Source organism: Corvus moneduloides, chromosome 12 (genome assembly GCF_009650955.1).
Source record: "Corvus moneduloides isolate bCorMon1 chromosome 12, bCorMon1.pri, whole genome shotgun sequence".
Classification (NCBI taxonomy): domain Eukaryota; kingdom Metazoa; phylum Chordata; class Aves; order Passeriformes; family Corvidae; genus Corvus; species Corvus moneduloides.
The window spans coordinates 128,541-142,807 of NC_045487.1; the positions used below are offsets into that span (position 1 = coordinate 128,541).

At 42.0% G+C, this 14,267-nt stretch overlaps 1 protein-coding gene across 2 annotated transcripts in view; it reads right to left on the bottom strand.

The window, feature by feature from the left end:
* The window catches only part of PHLPP2 (PH domain and leucine rich repeat protein phosphatase 2), a 34,451-nt gene that overhangs the window by 12,422 nt on the left and 7,762 nt on the right, over positions 1 to 14,267 (bottom strand). For both annotated transcript variants that reach the window (XM_032121508.1, XM_032121509.1), the window contains exons 4-11: positions 10,163 to 10,353; positions 9,608 to 9,733; positions 8,352 to 8,506; positions 4,165 to 4,311; positions 2,451 to 2,681; positions 1,519 to 1,721; positions 956 to 1,016; positions 266 to 361 (exon numbers count right to left, since the gene is read on the bottom strand). In XM_032121508.1, coding sequence (XP_031977399.1) covers positions 266 to 361; positions 956 to 1,016; positions 1,519 to 1,721; positions 2,451 to 2,681; positions 4,165 to 4,311; positions 8,352 to 8,506; positions 9,608 to 9,733; positions 10,163 to 10,353 — 1,210 coding nt within the window. The remainder of the gene's footprint in view (positions 1 to 265; positions 362 to 955; positions 1,017 to 1,518; positions 1,722 to 2,450; positions 2,682 to 4,164; positions 4,312 to 8,351; positions 8,507 to 9,607; positions 9,734 to 10,162; positions 10,354 to 14,267) is intronic.

Below are 14,267 nucleotides of genomic sequence, written 5' to 3' on the forward strand. Positions count from 1 at the left end.
TCTATGCCAGGTGCAAATAGCTGCAGTAGCAGCCAAAAGCACAGGATGGAACTACCTAGCCCCTATTGTTCAAAAGGTGGACCTAGAAACGGGTTCTTTCCAACATCTGAATGCAAAGCATTTTTGATGCTGCATAGATAAAGTAAGTGGATTATAGCTCTCTCTACACAACAAGGAATTAAGCAACTGGAATAGCACTGCTTCTCTCTTCCCAGACAGCCCATTTTCGAAGAAAGCTCAGCTCTGTTTACAAAGGTTTGCTGACCTCGATGGAAGCTCCAAAAGGAGGTTGTAGCTCACATCCAAAACTTCCAGTTTCTTTGCTTCACAGGCCCAGTCTGGGACGCACTGTAGTTGATTGCTGAGAAAAGCAAGTGGGAAAAGCTAGAAGCCAGCACTCCATATGGAACAGACTCTAAATGCTGCATGATTTTAGTGACAGCCAAACCAAAAGCAACAGGCAAAAAATGAGCAGCATCCAAGTCAGTCATGTGGATTCTATCTCACGGCTAGCTGTGCAGTGCAAACTGAGCTGGTTCATGACTCGGCAGGGCATCCTATCTTACAGGTCTCATAATGCTGCTCCAAGGGCAGACGTAGGCAATGAAATCAACAGCAGAGATCACTGGCAGCTACTCTAAATATTTGCTCCACAGATCCCCCCCATTCAGTTCAGTAAGCTGCCGTAAGTTCAGTGGTCCCTGCTTGGCTTTTTTTTTTCCTGATCACAGCCTACAGCTGAAGGATAGCAAAGTCACCTGAAGAGGTCATACTGGTTCAGAAGGGCTTCTGGTCTGGGACACTTTCATCATTGCTTAGTGCTGGGCTTTGAAGTTCTATTGTGCTTAATTGTTCTCGACTGTTTTAAACCCTTAAAACCTCTAGAAAATTTTGCAGAAAAAAAGCAAAGGTGTCCAGATACTTGCTTGAAATTCTGTTGTGTATGATCACTTACTGAGAGAGTTCTAGATATGTCAGTAGACCAGGAACCGGATAAATATTGACAGCTGTCAGACCTGATGAAGTAAAGCAAGTAAGTATGATTGCAGAGCTTCAGAGAGAAAACAGCACAGAGAAGCAGCTTAACTATCAAATGAGACTCACTGTCTTTCTTTACAGAGACTCAAGGTCCTCATTGATCCTTCCCACCACAGAGTTCACACTTCATACATCTGCCATATGGCACTACAATGTCTCACTATCCCATTTCTCCATCTGTCATGTGGAGCACCAGAACAAGAGAGAACTGTACTTTTCTTTGTGGGCTCCCGAACAGGTCTCAATGGAAGATGAATTCCTTGGACATAACACTACAACCTCCACACTGTTACACAGCCTGTGTACACAAATGCATATGTGATCCGTAGGAGCTAACCTCAGAGGACCCATCACATACAGATTCACCACAATAACATCAGCGTAAGTATTTTTTTAATGCATGAGAGAGGGCAAAAGGCTGCTTTCCTTTGCTCCCAGGGCTTAAAGGGAAAAGGCAGGTGAAGAAGACAAAGGACATACAGTTGCTGTTGGCATACAGGGCCCGAAGGGAGAAGCCACTCAGCGTCAGCTCTCTCAGCTTATTCCGCTCGCAGTGCAGCTGCTCCAGGCTGACCAAGGAGCTCAGATCCAGATCTGTCATCTGATTGTCTCGTAAATCCATGTAAGCCACAGATTTGTTCCCCTCCAGAGTGTCAGCTGCTGCTCTCTTCAGGTTGTTCAGCCTAAATACTCAGAGATGAGTTAAAAAGTCAGAAAATAGGACACCGAACACTGGACATCAATAAGAAGAGAGAAGAAAGAAGAGGAAAGGAATAATTTTGGTGAAGGCTAACACCAAAGGTGAGCACAGTGAATGAAATGTGTGATGAGCAATGGTGAATTTCAGGCAGCGAATACAAACAAAAACATTTCCTTTGTCTACACTGCTATATGTAACCATTTTAATGATTCCCAAATTCTTAAGAGATTTTGAAGAAGGATCCAGTCAAGAAAACAGAAGCCAGGCCAAGGGGCAGCTACTTTGCATGGACACAGGAAGCTAATGCAGAGAGAACAGATACTAGACTACCTTGCCACACACAAAAAGCTCTTTGTCCCTTTCTGAGAGCTCTGCAGTTGGCAGCCTGGAGAATCAGGATCACATCTCTAGGGCAGGGAGGCAAAAAAGGGAAGGAGAGATCAAACAGCTACCAAAGCTCAAGGTAACAGAAAATCACAAGAGGAAACTAGAGGGCTGGGTCACATTCAGCATCAGGCATTGCTCAGTTAAGCTTGCTTTTCCAAGTGGATTCTGCACACCCTCAGAAACAGAACTCCATAAAAGCTAAAGAATCAGTAAGAAAAAACTGAACCTAGTTTATTGCAAAATGGACTAGAAGTTACACAGCTCCTCTTCTGTAAAGGGAAAGTAGCAATCTGTTTTATAGACACCTGCAAGTTTCATCCCTTACCTGAGGTCCACAGTTTTGATGTGACTCATACGGTTCAGCACTGTCAGGTCCAGGGTCTCTAGCAAGTTCCCTGCCAGGGCAAGTTTGTCTAAGTTGACAAGTTTCTCACAAATTGCTGGCAGTTCACAGAAGTTATTGAAGGAAAGCCCAAGACAGTTGAGCTGCTGCAGGTTTCCCATCTCTTCTGGTAAGGATGTGAGGAAATTGCCATCAAGCCAGAAGGTCTGGAGACTGCAACAGTGGAAAAAAGAAAGAAAATAATTCTGCAAGGAGTAGTGAACATCACATTTAGTATTTTCAGTGAATTTCTTCTATAGTTAGCTGGTCTCAGTGTGGTTATTTTTAAAGGTACCTAACAGCTAATTTTATTCTTATACATGTAAAGTTACTGAAGTGCTTTTATCACATATGTAATAGGCTTAGAACTGCATATATGCAATACCAAATAGCTCTTAAATTATTTTGGAGGTAAACTTCCAGTTGTGCCAAAGATTGTAAGTTAACACAAGCAAAATACAAATCAGTACTTACATTGTAAATGAAAGATATTTACTAAATTACTTAGTTTTCTACAAATGGCACAGTTTAATCACACCTCCTACCACACTGATGCACTGGTAGAAGATTTTTACACTCTAGTTTTCCATTCCAACACACAGTCAGAAAATAATAAGGTAGCTTTCTGTTGTAAGATGAACTGTTTCAAAGGTTGTATGGCTTTTGAGACTCAGATCCCAAATATACAATTCCCTTATTATGATTATGTTCCAACAGAGACCTTTCTGTGTTTAGTGGTGGTAGAAATGAAATCTGAGGCAACAAAAAGTTCTTATGAATAAGGGCTCAAAGAGTCATCAAGATAACTGGACCCATAACTAAGCTGTAAACCTCCAGAAAGCATAAGCCTACATACAGCTTTTTCCTCACAGTTTGCATATGGCTAAATGATCATTCTGGAAATTACTTGCTCACACCCAGTGTGGCTGCAGACATTCCTTTTTAAAGATACAAGCTGGAGGAAAAGCAGGCTACAATAAACCAACAGTTCAATACTGATGTTTATCTATACAAATATAGTAATGGTCTTGCAATTAAATTTATCTAAGCTTAAGCTCTTAGGCACTTGGAGTAGCTACTGCAGAAAATGGACAAGGCTTTTACTCCAGCAAACACTTTAAGACAAAGTTTTAAGAGGGGACTGCTCAAGTATTTTCATGTTAAAATCCTCTAACACAAAAAGCAGCCAATTCTGTAGAACACAATCAAACATACCAGTGCTGACAAAAATCACTAGACCCCTGTGAGAAGCCACCACAGAAAAGTTTTCTATAATAAATTAAAACTTCAACAGAAATTGCATCAGTACTGAAAATATTAAATACAAATAATAAATGCAGAAAATCAGACAACTCTGCAGCTGCAGAAAAATGCACAGACTTATTTGAGAAACAATGCAATTGCCTTCAGTGCTTCATCTGCATAAAGTTTCCTCATCTTTTCTGCACCAGCAGCTGCAATGTTTTAATAGCAGCGATTAAGGGATTGCACATCTTAGTTCTTGACCTTCTGCTGGAGTCAAATTAATCATTCAGCCTTCATGGGCAAAACAGGCTGCCCTAGAACTCACACTTTCAGAAACAGTATCTGCACATCAGTAGTACTCAGCTGAGGCATCAAGGATGTTTATGATCACAGATGTAAAGAGCATACTCACTTCAACAGTTTGCCAATCTGACTTGGCAAGTAATGAAGTCCATTACAGGAAATATTAAGCTCTGTCAGAGTAGAGATCTCACACAGTGATACAGGAAACTCTCCCAGTCTATTATGAGACAAGTTCAGACTCTTCAACTGAGAAAACCTATTAGCAAGAACACTAGTTAATTTACAAACCTACATAGTCTGAAAGCAAAAATATACAGAACCAGTCATAAAGAATTCTTAAGTCTTTTTACACTGGTGATACAGTCAGCTAACTCATTACAGGAGTTCCTGCATAAATTTGGTTTTAAGTCATTGATATTCTTCTCAGTGGTCATGCTGAAAGTGATCAAATACCATGGGTTTACTGCAGGAACTGATAAGAATCTTCTACCCTGACTTGACAGGCTTCTTCCTAGTGACTGTTACTAAGATTTAGGAGACTAAAATGCTCAGTTCAAAAAATTTACCTTCAAAGAATTAACTACAGTAAGAGTAGTATAGTAGTATACAATTAAGTCGCTTGGGAAAAGAGGAGCTGAAAACATTCACTGGGACTGTTCTGAGAATAAAACAGAAGAGGGAAATCCCCTTTCCAAGCTGGGTGCAACAGAAAGCCAAGCTGAGCTGTAAAAGGGAAAACTAGGAAACCACTTGCTTCATGCTGAGAAACCGCAAAACCTGCACCCAGAGGTCCTTGAACAAGATTACACAACCACAGTGCTCCTTGCTCAGCAGACTGCATCCCAGGTACTGCCCCAAGTGCAGACAGCCCCACAGTCACTACAGTCCCACCAGCGCTTGAGAAATGCTTACCTATTTCTAGCTCCTTCAATCACCATGCTAGGTGCAAAGAGAGAGAAGGAACTTAGCATAGCTGCGGTAACATACAGGAGGGTTCTCCTCCAAGAGTTCCTGCCTCTTTCTAGAGGAAGCAAAAGTATTTTTCCCCAAGTAATAACCTCCTCATCCCAAACTGGAACCACCAGAAATTAATTCAGTGGGGAAATTAATATCTCAGTTCTATGAGATAATTGCAAATTTCATGTACCAGAGAACTACTTGGAAACACACAGTTATTCATCTGCCTCACCTACCCAACTTTTCCCAGGCATTGGTGAGTAGCTCCTATTTTGAAGCAAATGTTTTAATATAGGTAACAAAACCAAGGTTAATTAGCTTGAGGGAGAATATTACTTCTAGCTTGAGATGTCTTGAAATATAAGACTGAAAGTTTTTGGAGTTGCTTTCTTCTTTATAGTGACCTTTTTTCGGATTCAAAATACTCGTAATGATCTGTGTAGGAACTATGCATTATATTTCTCCATTTTGCTTTATAACCTTGGGGGGCAGTTGTTCTTCGGAAAGCGGGAACATAGCTGAAACTTGAACACAGATTGTTTGCTTTGAGCACCCCATCATATAAATAAGGGCATAGGCATTTTTGTTTGCTGCAGCCACAGACTCTCTTATACTGCAACTGAAAGCCAAAGAGAAAAAGATGCTGTGTTGGTAAAAGCCTTCCTCAAAGGAACACATTGGATAATGCAAAGATCTAACAATGATACAATAATCAGAAACTTGCACACAGAACTCCACCACAGTATTGAAAATGAAGGAAACAATGAGGATGAACCTGAAGATTTGAACTATCTCATTAGCTGGTTCAACTTTAAGAGATTTAGGACAGGTCACGGCTCTCAGGGTTTGAAATCAGCAAACACTTTAATGAAACTGCTTTCTCAGGAGTTCTGCAATGGCTTTTGCTACACCTGTTCTTAGCACCAAGTGTTTCTCTCTCACTAACAGTGTGGTGAGAAGCTGCTCTGAGAGACACAGCATTAAATGCAACAGCACAACTAATGTTTAGAATTCATCCCTCTGCAAAAATATCAAAGCAAGCACAAGAGGGGCATTGAAGTTTCCAAAAGCTGAAGGGAAGCTGGTACATGACACAGCTTGGTCTGAGATTCCTCAAGCAGACTTCCATATTCGGTGGGGGGGACAATACTCAAAAGCCTTTTGAGTTCTCCTTCTGTTCCTTCTTCTTTGCCTCAGTAAGCTCATGTAGTGACGCAGGAACGGAATGAAAAAGCAATTCAAGCTGTATATGAACCAGGTATTATAGGGGATAAAGATCCCAAAATCGTTGTGGCTCCTCAGGTTTCAGTCTGTGCTCTCACAGGGCATACTGAGACAGCAAAGAGGTAGGGAAACACAGCAGTGAATCTTCCATGGGATGACGATCCTCTGTTTAGCAGCCCAAACTGGTGCTGCCCTGAAACATTCCCAGTTTAACACATCCCGTTCTGCCACCAAAGCACTCAGCACAAATCTGTATCAACTAGCTAGAATGCTGACAAGAGACATGCAGATGTACACGTGTGTATGCACACACATATATCAACAAAAGATCAGATCTCAAGAGTGTTTTTCAGACAAGGGAGATACTCAAAAGGCAATACAATACATAAAAAATAAGCTAGGAGATGTAATAAAGCAGGTAGGGTTATTTAACGACCTTTGCTTAACATTTTCCCTTTAGCTAATTATTTTTGCTCCATTATTATAGTTATAGCTTATTAGACTCCTAGAGCTTGAAAGTTCCTCAGAGGAAGAGATCTGACCATTGTGAAAGATTCTGCTGTTGGGAATTGACAGTCTTGAGGCACTGAGAACACCTACTGCAAGCAAGCAAGGGTCTTCCTATGGTGCTATAATCTTAGAAACATCCTAAAAACCTCAGACAGAAAATCTTTTCAAAAGGCAATGAGCAGCCTTATGTGGGCTACCTAATGCTACCTGTTTATTCAAGATTGTGTGAAATGAGAGCTTCTTTTATGGCTTTTGTTTGTTTGAGGGTTTCAGCTTCATCAGACATAGTCACTGCCAGGAAAAGAGTGCAGTTTCTGACATGCCAGATTTCTTGTTGACTACATGCAAGGTCAAAAGAAATTTCAAGCCCCTTTGCTGATCCTGTGAACCAAGGATACTACATTTTAGAAAATAAAGCTCTGATGTCCTTTTCAAAATCATACAATGTATTTGAAGAGACAAGTAGAAAGTAAAATCTTGAATTAAGCAGCTTCTCCAGTAACAGAATCTATAACAATTCACCATTAGAAAACATTTAAACAAGTTTGGAAAACCAGACTAGACTCTGGCTCCCAATAAAACTGCAAAGAATTCCCAAAAGTGAGCAATTTTTTTTCACTGTATACTCTTATGGATACCAGGCATTTCATTACTGTCTAGGAAGGAAAATGAAATAGCACAGTAATAGGCCCCTGGAGACAAAGAAAACAAAACCGCACCCTTCCCCGCCCCACCCCGCCTTGCAAAAAACCCCGCAACAAACCAAAATGACAAAAGCAACCAAACCTCAAAACCACAACAACAACAAACCAAACCAAACTAATAACAAAAAAGCATTTTTGCAAAGTTTCTCCAAATACATTTTTCTTAAGACACAACTTGTTTGAAACAGAGCCATTGGACAATACTACTTTAGGCTTCCTATCAGCTTTCAAAATTCATAGAACAGATCCTTGAATTCTATTTAGCATGGCTGGTATACATATCAACAGACTAATCTCCCTCTAGATTTTTATTATTTTGGGGAATTAATTTAAATACATTTTTGTAAGACTCCTTCACTTACCTAAGATGACTACATCATGCTTCCATACCATCCCACAACTGCTACTCTCTTAAAAGCAGATCATCACAAGTTTCCAAAGCAAAGCTGGAGTCTCACAGGCCCTCTGCCAATTCCAAATACACATTAAGAACTTGCCAAAACAGGGTTTTTCAGACCTGAACTTCTTCCTGCAAACACTTATTCACAATAGCAGCATTATGCTTTTCCTTGCCTTTTATTTTATACCCCGAGATGTTCTCTGCTTAGCAAGCAGCCTTATATTACTACTGCATCTTGTCCATACAAACGGCATGTCATCCCATAAGGCTTATCTCAAATCAGAGTTAGCACAGAATCTGTGGAAGGGAGCTCATGAATATTATAAGTTGTTGGAAGTTTATTCCTGTCTGTGCTGCCCAGATCTGCTTCCAACCCCCTCACTTGTGAGAGCTTCCTTAAGATCAGTATTTTTACCATCCCCAAGAGAACAGGCAATACTTCATTCCTGTATCCATATGTCAAGGACTCCAAATGTAGAAGAAAAATAATTCTTTGCAGACCTGCAAAGGGAGTCAAGACTCCCTGCTCCACTTGTTCTCATAAAGTTGTGGCGTAAGTTGAGGTAGGTGATATCTTGACTGTAGAAGAGGTGCTCTGGTACTTCCTCAAGGCTGTAGCATGAAAGATCAACCATGCTAAATCGCATAGACACAATCTGAAAGGAAAGAGAAAAAGCTGCAGCTGTGCAACAAATTTTCTCTGGAAGTCTAATGGAAGGCCAAAGAACACAAGTAGTAAAAAATCTGCAAGAACATGAAAGAACTCCTTGTGCCCACCAGGTAGAGTCCATGCAGGAAATGGGAGTCCATGAAGTACAAGCCTATGCCATTTGCTACATCCCTGACAAGGATGCATAGCTGGATACCAGCCAGGACTCACACAAAGTCCTGCTCTGCATGTGCACTGGGCACACTGCCTAAAGGCTAGGCTATAAGAGAACCAATGTAATAGAGCAAAACGGATCTTTGAGGAAACTCTATTGAGAAAGCATAATCTCCAAGTGCCTTCCAAAGGTGCAAGAAGCAACAGGAAGCAGTTGATTTTCCAGTTCAGTTCTTGGAGGTTTACAGAACCTCTGCTTGGCCTAGCTGCTTCTTCTGTACTTTTAGCTACTTCTTTCTTTTATTAGCTTGTTCAGGGTATAAAATTTGAAACATAACTTGTTATAAAAAGGCTTCATAAATTATGGTTTTGCAACATTTCATAAAGTCTTTGCAAATCTCAGATGTTCCTTCGTTAAGCATGTTTTGTTTTGAGGTCCTTGGTGCTTAATTTGACATTTTATGACCTGCTTTATCCTGAACTCATTTTGTATTTCATAATATCCTTGCTGACCTACGATCTCTCTGTAACTCAAATCTATCAGGGCAGCCCTGTGAATGTCCGGCTCATACTTCAGGTAGGTTCAAGTATGGGCACAAATGCAATCTGTAGGTTTCTATGGCTGTAAAGTCAGCCAGTCCCTGTGGTTTGTTCAATGACCTGTGATTAAGTTAGTCTCATAGGTGCAGCAGGGGTTAAAACAGCAGAGCGACTGCTCAACATCATTGCACATGTAGAGAAAAAGAGACGGCTAACAGAAAAATCTCTGTAGTCCAGAGCATGAAGGAAATAAAGAAAGCTGGAAAGTGTCCTGGGTACTTTCTCCTGCATCCTAGCTTCACCTCTGACTGCAGACCAAGCCTGCATCAGAAAACCCTTCCTGTGGCATACCCCTGCACCCACCATCCAAACCACACTGTCCCCATGGCCTCACCGTGGATGCTTGCCGGTGCCACCGCTGGCATTCTGCCAGCGTTTCAAAGGAAATATGGTATGTTTGAGCTTGTGCTCCAGCAGATGTGAAAGCAAGGGTGTACTGCCGACGTTTCATCTCTTCCACCTGCAAAGGGAGAATTGACAACAACAGACTGCCTAAGTGCCAGCAATTACAATTGACCTGAAGTCTAGGGTGAGGTATTGCTGACCACCAGTAACACTACATTTTGCTGAAAATGCAGCTGCAAAGATACTGGAGAAAAACCCAGAAGTAAATCCTGCTTAACACATTTCTGGTGAAGTGGATACAAGAAGTAGTAATTTCCAGACTGCCCATTCACAACATTGGCTACTGCTGCGAAAGCTGAACTAGTGTATCTTCATTTTACTAGCCTTCAGACTACTACCTAAGCAAAGCAAGTAGAAAGGGGTCGGGCACATTAATGCAGTAATCTGTGACAAAAGCCTGCATTAATCTCTTGTGGATGATTCCCATCATTACCATTTCTTCTTCCTTCCCAAGCTACAGGCAGCTAACCAAAAAAAGCCTTACCTTCCCTCCAACGAGAGGCAAGATGTGCATCTTCCCTGCATGGCTGTCCTTCACCGAGGACACAATGAGGCACGTACCACAGAGAGTGACCGAGCGCTCTGCCCACTTGTGCAGCTGGGTCTTTCCTTTGCGTACATTATAGACTCCAGAGAGCAGGATGCGATCCAACTGTTCCACTTGACATGGCTTTTCTGAAGAAAAAGGGGACATTAGCATTTACTGTCCATGTATTCTTCATTCTAATCTGTGAGTACAAATAACCAGTTGTTGTAAAGAACAAGCAGACAAATTGCACTTTAAAAAATGTCTCATGCAGAGGACAAAACATCCTCAGTCAGCGCAGGAACGGCTGAGCAGCACCATTGGGTGCCTCTCAGAACAATGTTAGAATGGTTGCCATGCAGTCTTTTTAATCTATAGGTAGTTACAGACCTTAGCAAAGCCACATGCTTGCCAAATATCCTTCGTTCAAATGTAACAGAAAACCAATTTTAAACTCTCATTGAGTCAGCTAAAGTCACAGAAACCATTAAATAAGTGGCTTCTACTGGACTTTCAAGGAAGGTCTGGAAAATCAGCTACAGAAGGAAGTTCTTTCCCTGAAGATGACTGTCCTGGTTTTGCCTAGGATAGAATTAATTTTCTTCCTGGAAGATGGTACAGGGCTGTATTCTGGCTTCTGTGTGAGAATAATGTTGCTAACACACTGCTGTTTTGGTTGGTGCACAGCAGTGCTCACCCAAGTCAAGGACTTTTCAGTGTCCCATTCTCTTTAGCAAGCAGATGCACAAGAAACTGCAAGGGAGCATGGCTGGGCCAGCTGATCCAAACTAGCAAAAGGGATATTCCACAGCACAGAACATCATGCCCAGTATACAAACTGAGGGAACTGCGACAGGAGGGCTGAGCATTGCCACGGGAAGCGCACCAGTCAGTGTGATGAGCAGTGTATTGTGTATCACTTGTGTTTTATTCCTCTCTCTTTGTTATTCCCCTTTTCATTACAATTATTATTATTTTACTTTATTTCAATTTATGAAACAGTTTATGTTCTCAGTCCACAGATATCACCTTTTTCCCATTCTCCTTCCCATCCCATGGGGGAAGCAGTGTGTGAGTGAGCAGATGGGTGGGGTTAAACCACAAGGGTCCTTTCAGGCGGCAGACCTGGTACACAAAGGGCGGAGACAGATCTGACCAGAGCGTGTTAAAACAAATTTGCCATAAGCATTTATTGTATTCGTTTAACAGTGGCTGGTCACAATGTTGATTTGTTTGCCCTATTTTGTTGCACTTGTTCTCAAGGTCGCATTATGTAACATCTTGTCTGCTGTAAAGGCTGGGTTAAGGTTATGATGTTGCATTTCATAATCTGGTCTGTATGCTCAGCATGGCCCTTATCTCTGTGCTCTGGTGCCATTTAGTGGAAAATGTTGATAATGACACCATTTGCCTTTTCTCCTCAGAGAGTCCACCTAGGGAGTGGACACTTCCCACATCCTCCTTTTCTCCTCCAGCTTAATTACAACAGCGTTTGGGAATTCTGAATATCCTTGGCATGTTGAAAACCAGTGTGGTCCTACTGCTAGGAATGATGAATGTGGTTCAGGTCTTGTTTAGGGAGAAGCAACTATTTGCAGCTACTCCGACCTTGTGACAAGCACTGAGACTACTCAGACTGGACTGGAGTCAGACTGCTGCCAATTGCAGCCATACTGGACACACTCAAGGTCAACCATTCAGCTTCTGGAGTTGGGGTTACAGAGAATTTGAAGCCCACAATACTCTAACTGAAAGAGATACTGGTAGCATATGAAGGAATTTGAGCTGCTTCAGAGTAGGTTGGCACTGAGGTCCAGCTGCTCCTGGCACCTTCCTGGGGTGCTCGGCTGGATGTTCCAACTGATGCTATGCGGAGTAAGCAGGCCAGAGTGATCACACAACAAGCTTGAATAGGGAAACCATACTCCAAACATTTATCAGGAGCAAACAGTTAAGTACTAACTCAAGCTGTAATACTGTTTGTCAGTCAGACAGCAGGATCTTCAGCTTGCCAAATCTAAAGTGTTATCTTGAAGTCCGTATCTGGCTGAATTTAGCTGAAACATTTAGTTGTTTATTTACAACAATAGTTTTGTTTCAGGGACATGAAGTTTGACATAAGATGTCTTTTATTGGTGAGAAACTGTAAGCATCCACAGAAAAAATTGCTTTGACTTCACCAAGCTGAAAGACCAGCCCCACACTTGTAAGAAAACAATATTATGGGACTAAAAGTGGTATCCCACTACTAACTGCCACAGCGGCACTGTTCCAAGCATTACTACACAGCTACACCAATCTTCCAGTTTCCCTTTCTGCTCCAAAACCATGACACCTATCCTAGAGTGGGTCAAGGGGAAGCAATGGAAACAGTCAGGTGGCTGGAACATCTCTCCTATGGAGACAGGCTGAGAGAGTTGGGGTTGATCAGCCTGGAGAAGAGAAGGCTCTGGGAGGACTTTCCTGCAGCTTTTCCATATATAAAGGCAGCTTATAAGAAAGCATAGAGAGACATTTTACCAAGGCCTATAGTGGCAGAACAAGGGAACATGTTTCTAAACTGAAAGAGGGGAAATTTACACTGGACATGAGGAAGAAATGTTTTATGGTGAGGGTGGTGAGGCCCTGGCACAGGGTGCCCAGAGCAGCTGTGGCTGCCCCATCCCTGGAAGTGTCCAAGGCCAGGCTGGACAGGGCTTGGAGCAACCTGGGACAGTGGAAGGTGTCCCTGCCCATGACAGGAGGGTGGAACTAGATGATTTAAGGTTCCTTCCAACCCAAGCCAGTCTGTGATGCCATGATTCTAAGTTTCTCTGTCTAAAATCCAGTACTTCCTCCCTTATGTTCTCAGCTGCAGGCTTTGCAAAATTATCATATCCTCCTCCATAGCATTCCCTCTAATTCCTCCCCCACCTTTGAGAATCACTTTGTCAGCATTTGCTTGTACTTCCTTAAGACAGGTCTCCTGAACACTCTTCAGCCCTTATACTTCTTCCTTCACAGCCTCCTCCTAAGCAGACCAGCCACCCATGCTGACTGAAACTACTCAATTACATTTTCTACCTACTTGGTTCCATGAAGTTGAGTCGCTGTTCGTGAGTCCTCAGCAGGTCCTGCTTGACATAACCAAGCTTTCATTTTTTCCTCCAAAGTTCTCTATACCCCCTATCCTTGATGCCTCTACTCCTTCCAGCCTAGCTAACTTCTGGCTCCCTCTTCCTTGCCCCATAAATCCAGACTATGCATGTCACACTTCTTTCCATCTGTTACACTCCGTGTTTTGCATATATATGTACAGTGTATACAGTATATACACTGTTTTGCCTGTTCTACACACAGCTCCTAGACAGAAGGGGGTTGTCTCAGCAGGGTGAAGAAGCTGATTTCTTATGAACACTTTTTTTTGACACTGAATAAACAAAAGACGGCTAGCAGCTCAGTCTGGCTGCCTAGATCCACAATGCAAGAACAATTTTCCATTAAAAGCACTTTGAATTTTTTTTTCTGAAATGCAAAAAATACACAGGTGAAGTACTTAAAAGTAAGGAAATAATTTCTTTATTATCTTTCCTCACCCTCATTTCTGTTTCCTCTTAACTTCAGTGAATTCCCTTTCTGATCACTAGCACCAGATGCCCACAGGCCTATGCCTGTTATCTGTGGCTCCTTGTGTATACTGTATTCCTGCCTAAATCAGTTCAACAGGCCACACTCCAAAGTCTCGCTTCTGTAATCCAATGCCCTAGGTTTCTGATGGCAGCCTGCATTATTATTAACCAGCTGGCACCTTCACTCTTCGCTGTTTAAAGGCTGTGGAGGTATTTGACCAGGACCTTCCTTGCCCATATCGACCCACTTTTTGTAAATACAAACTTCATGCACATCTAAACAGAACTGCAATGTGTTTCTGATCCTAGTGGGAGCTCGAAGTCATCAGTTGCAATATTTGAAGCTAAAGACTACAGAGCAATCTTGTGCCTTCCTGTAGACCTGTCTTTTCTCAAGCCATAGACAGGATCAAGAAAACTACGGAAGTGTGATTTTTTTTCTATTAATCTTGAAA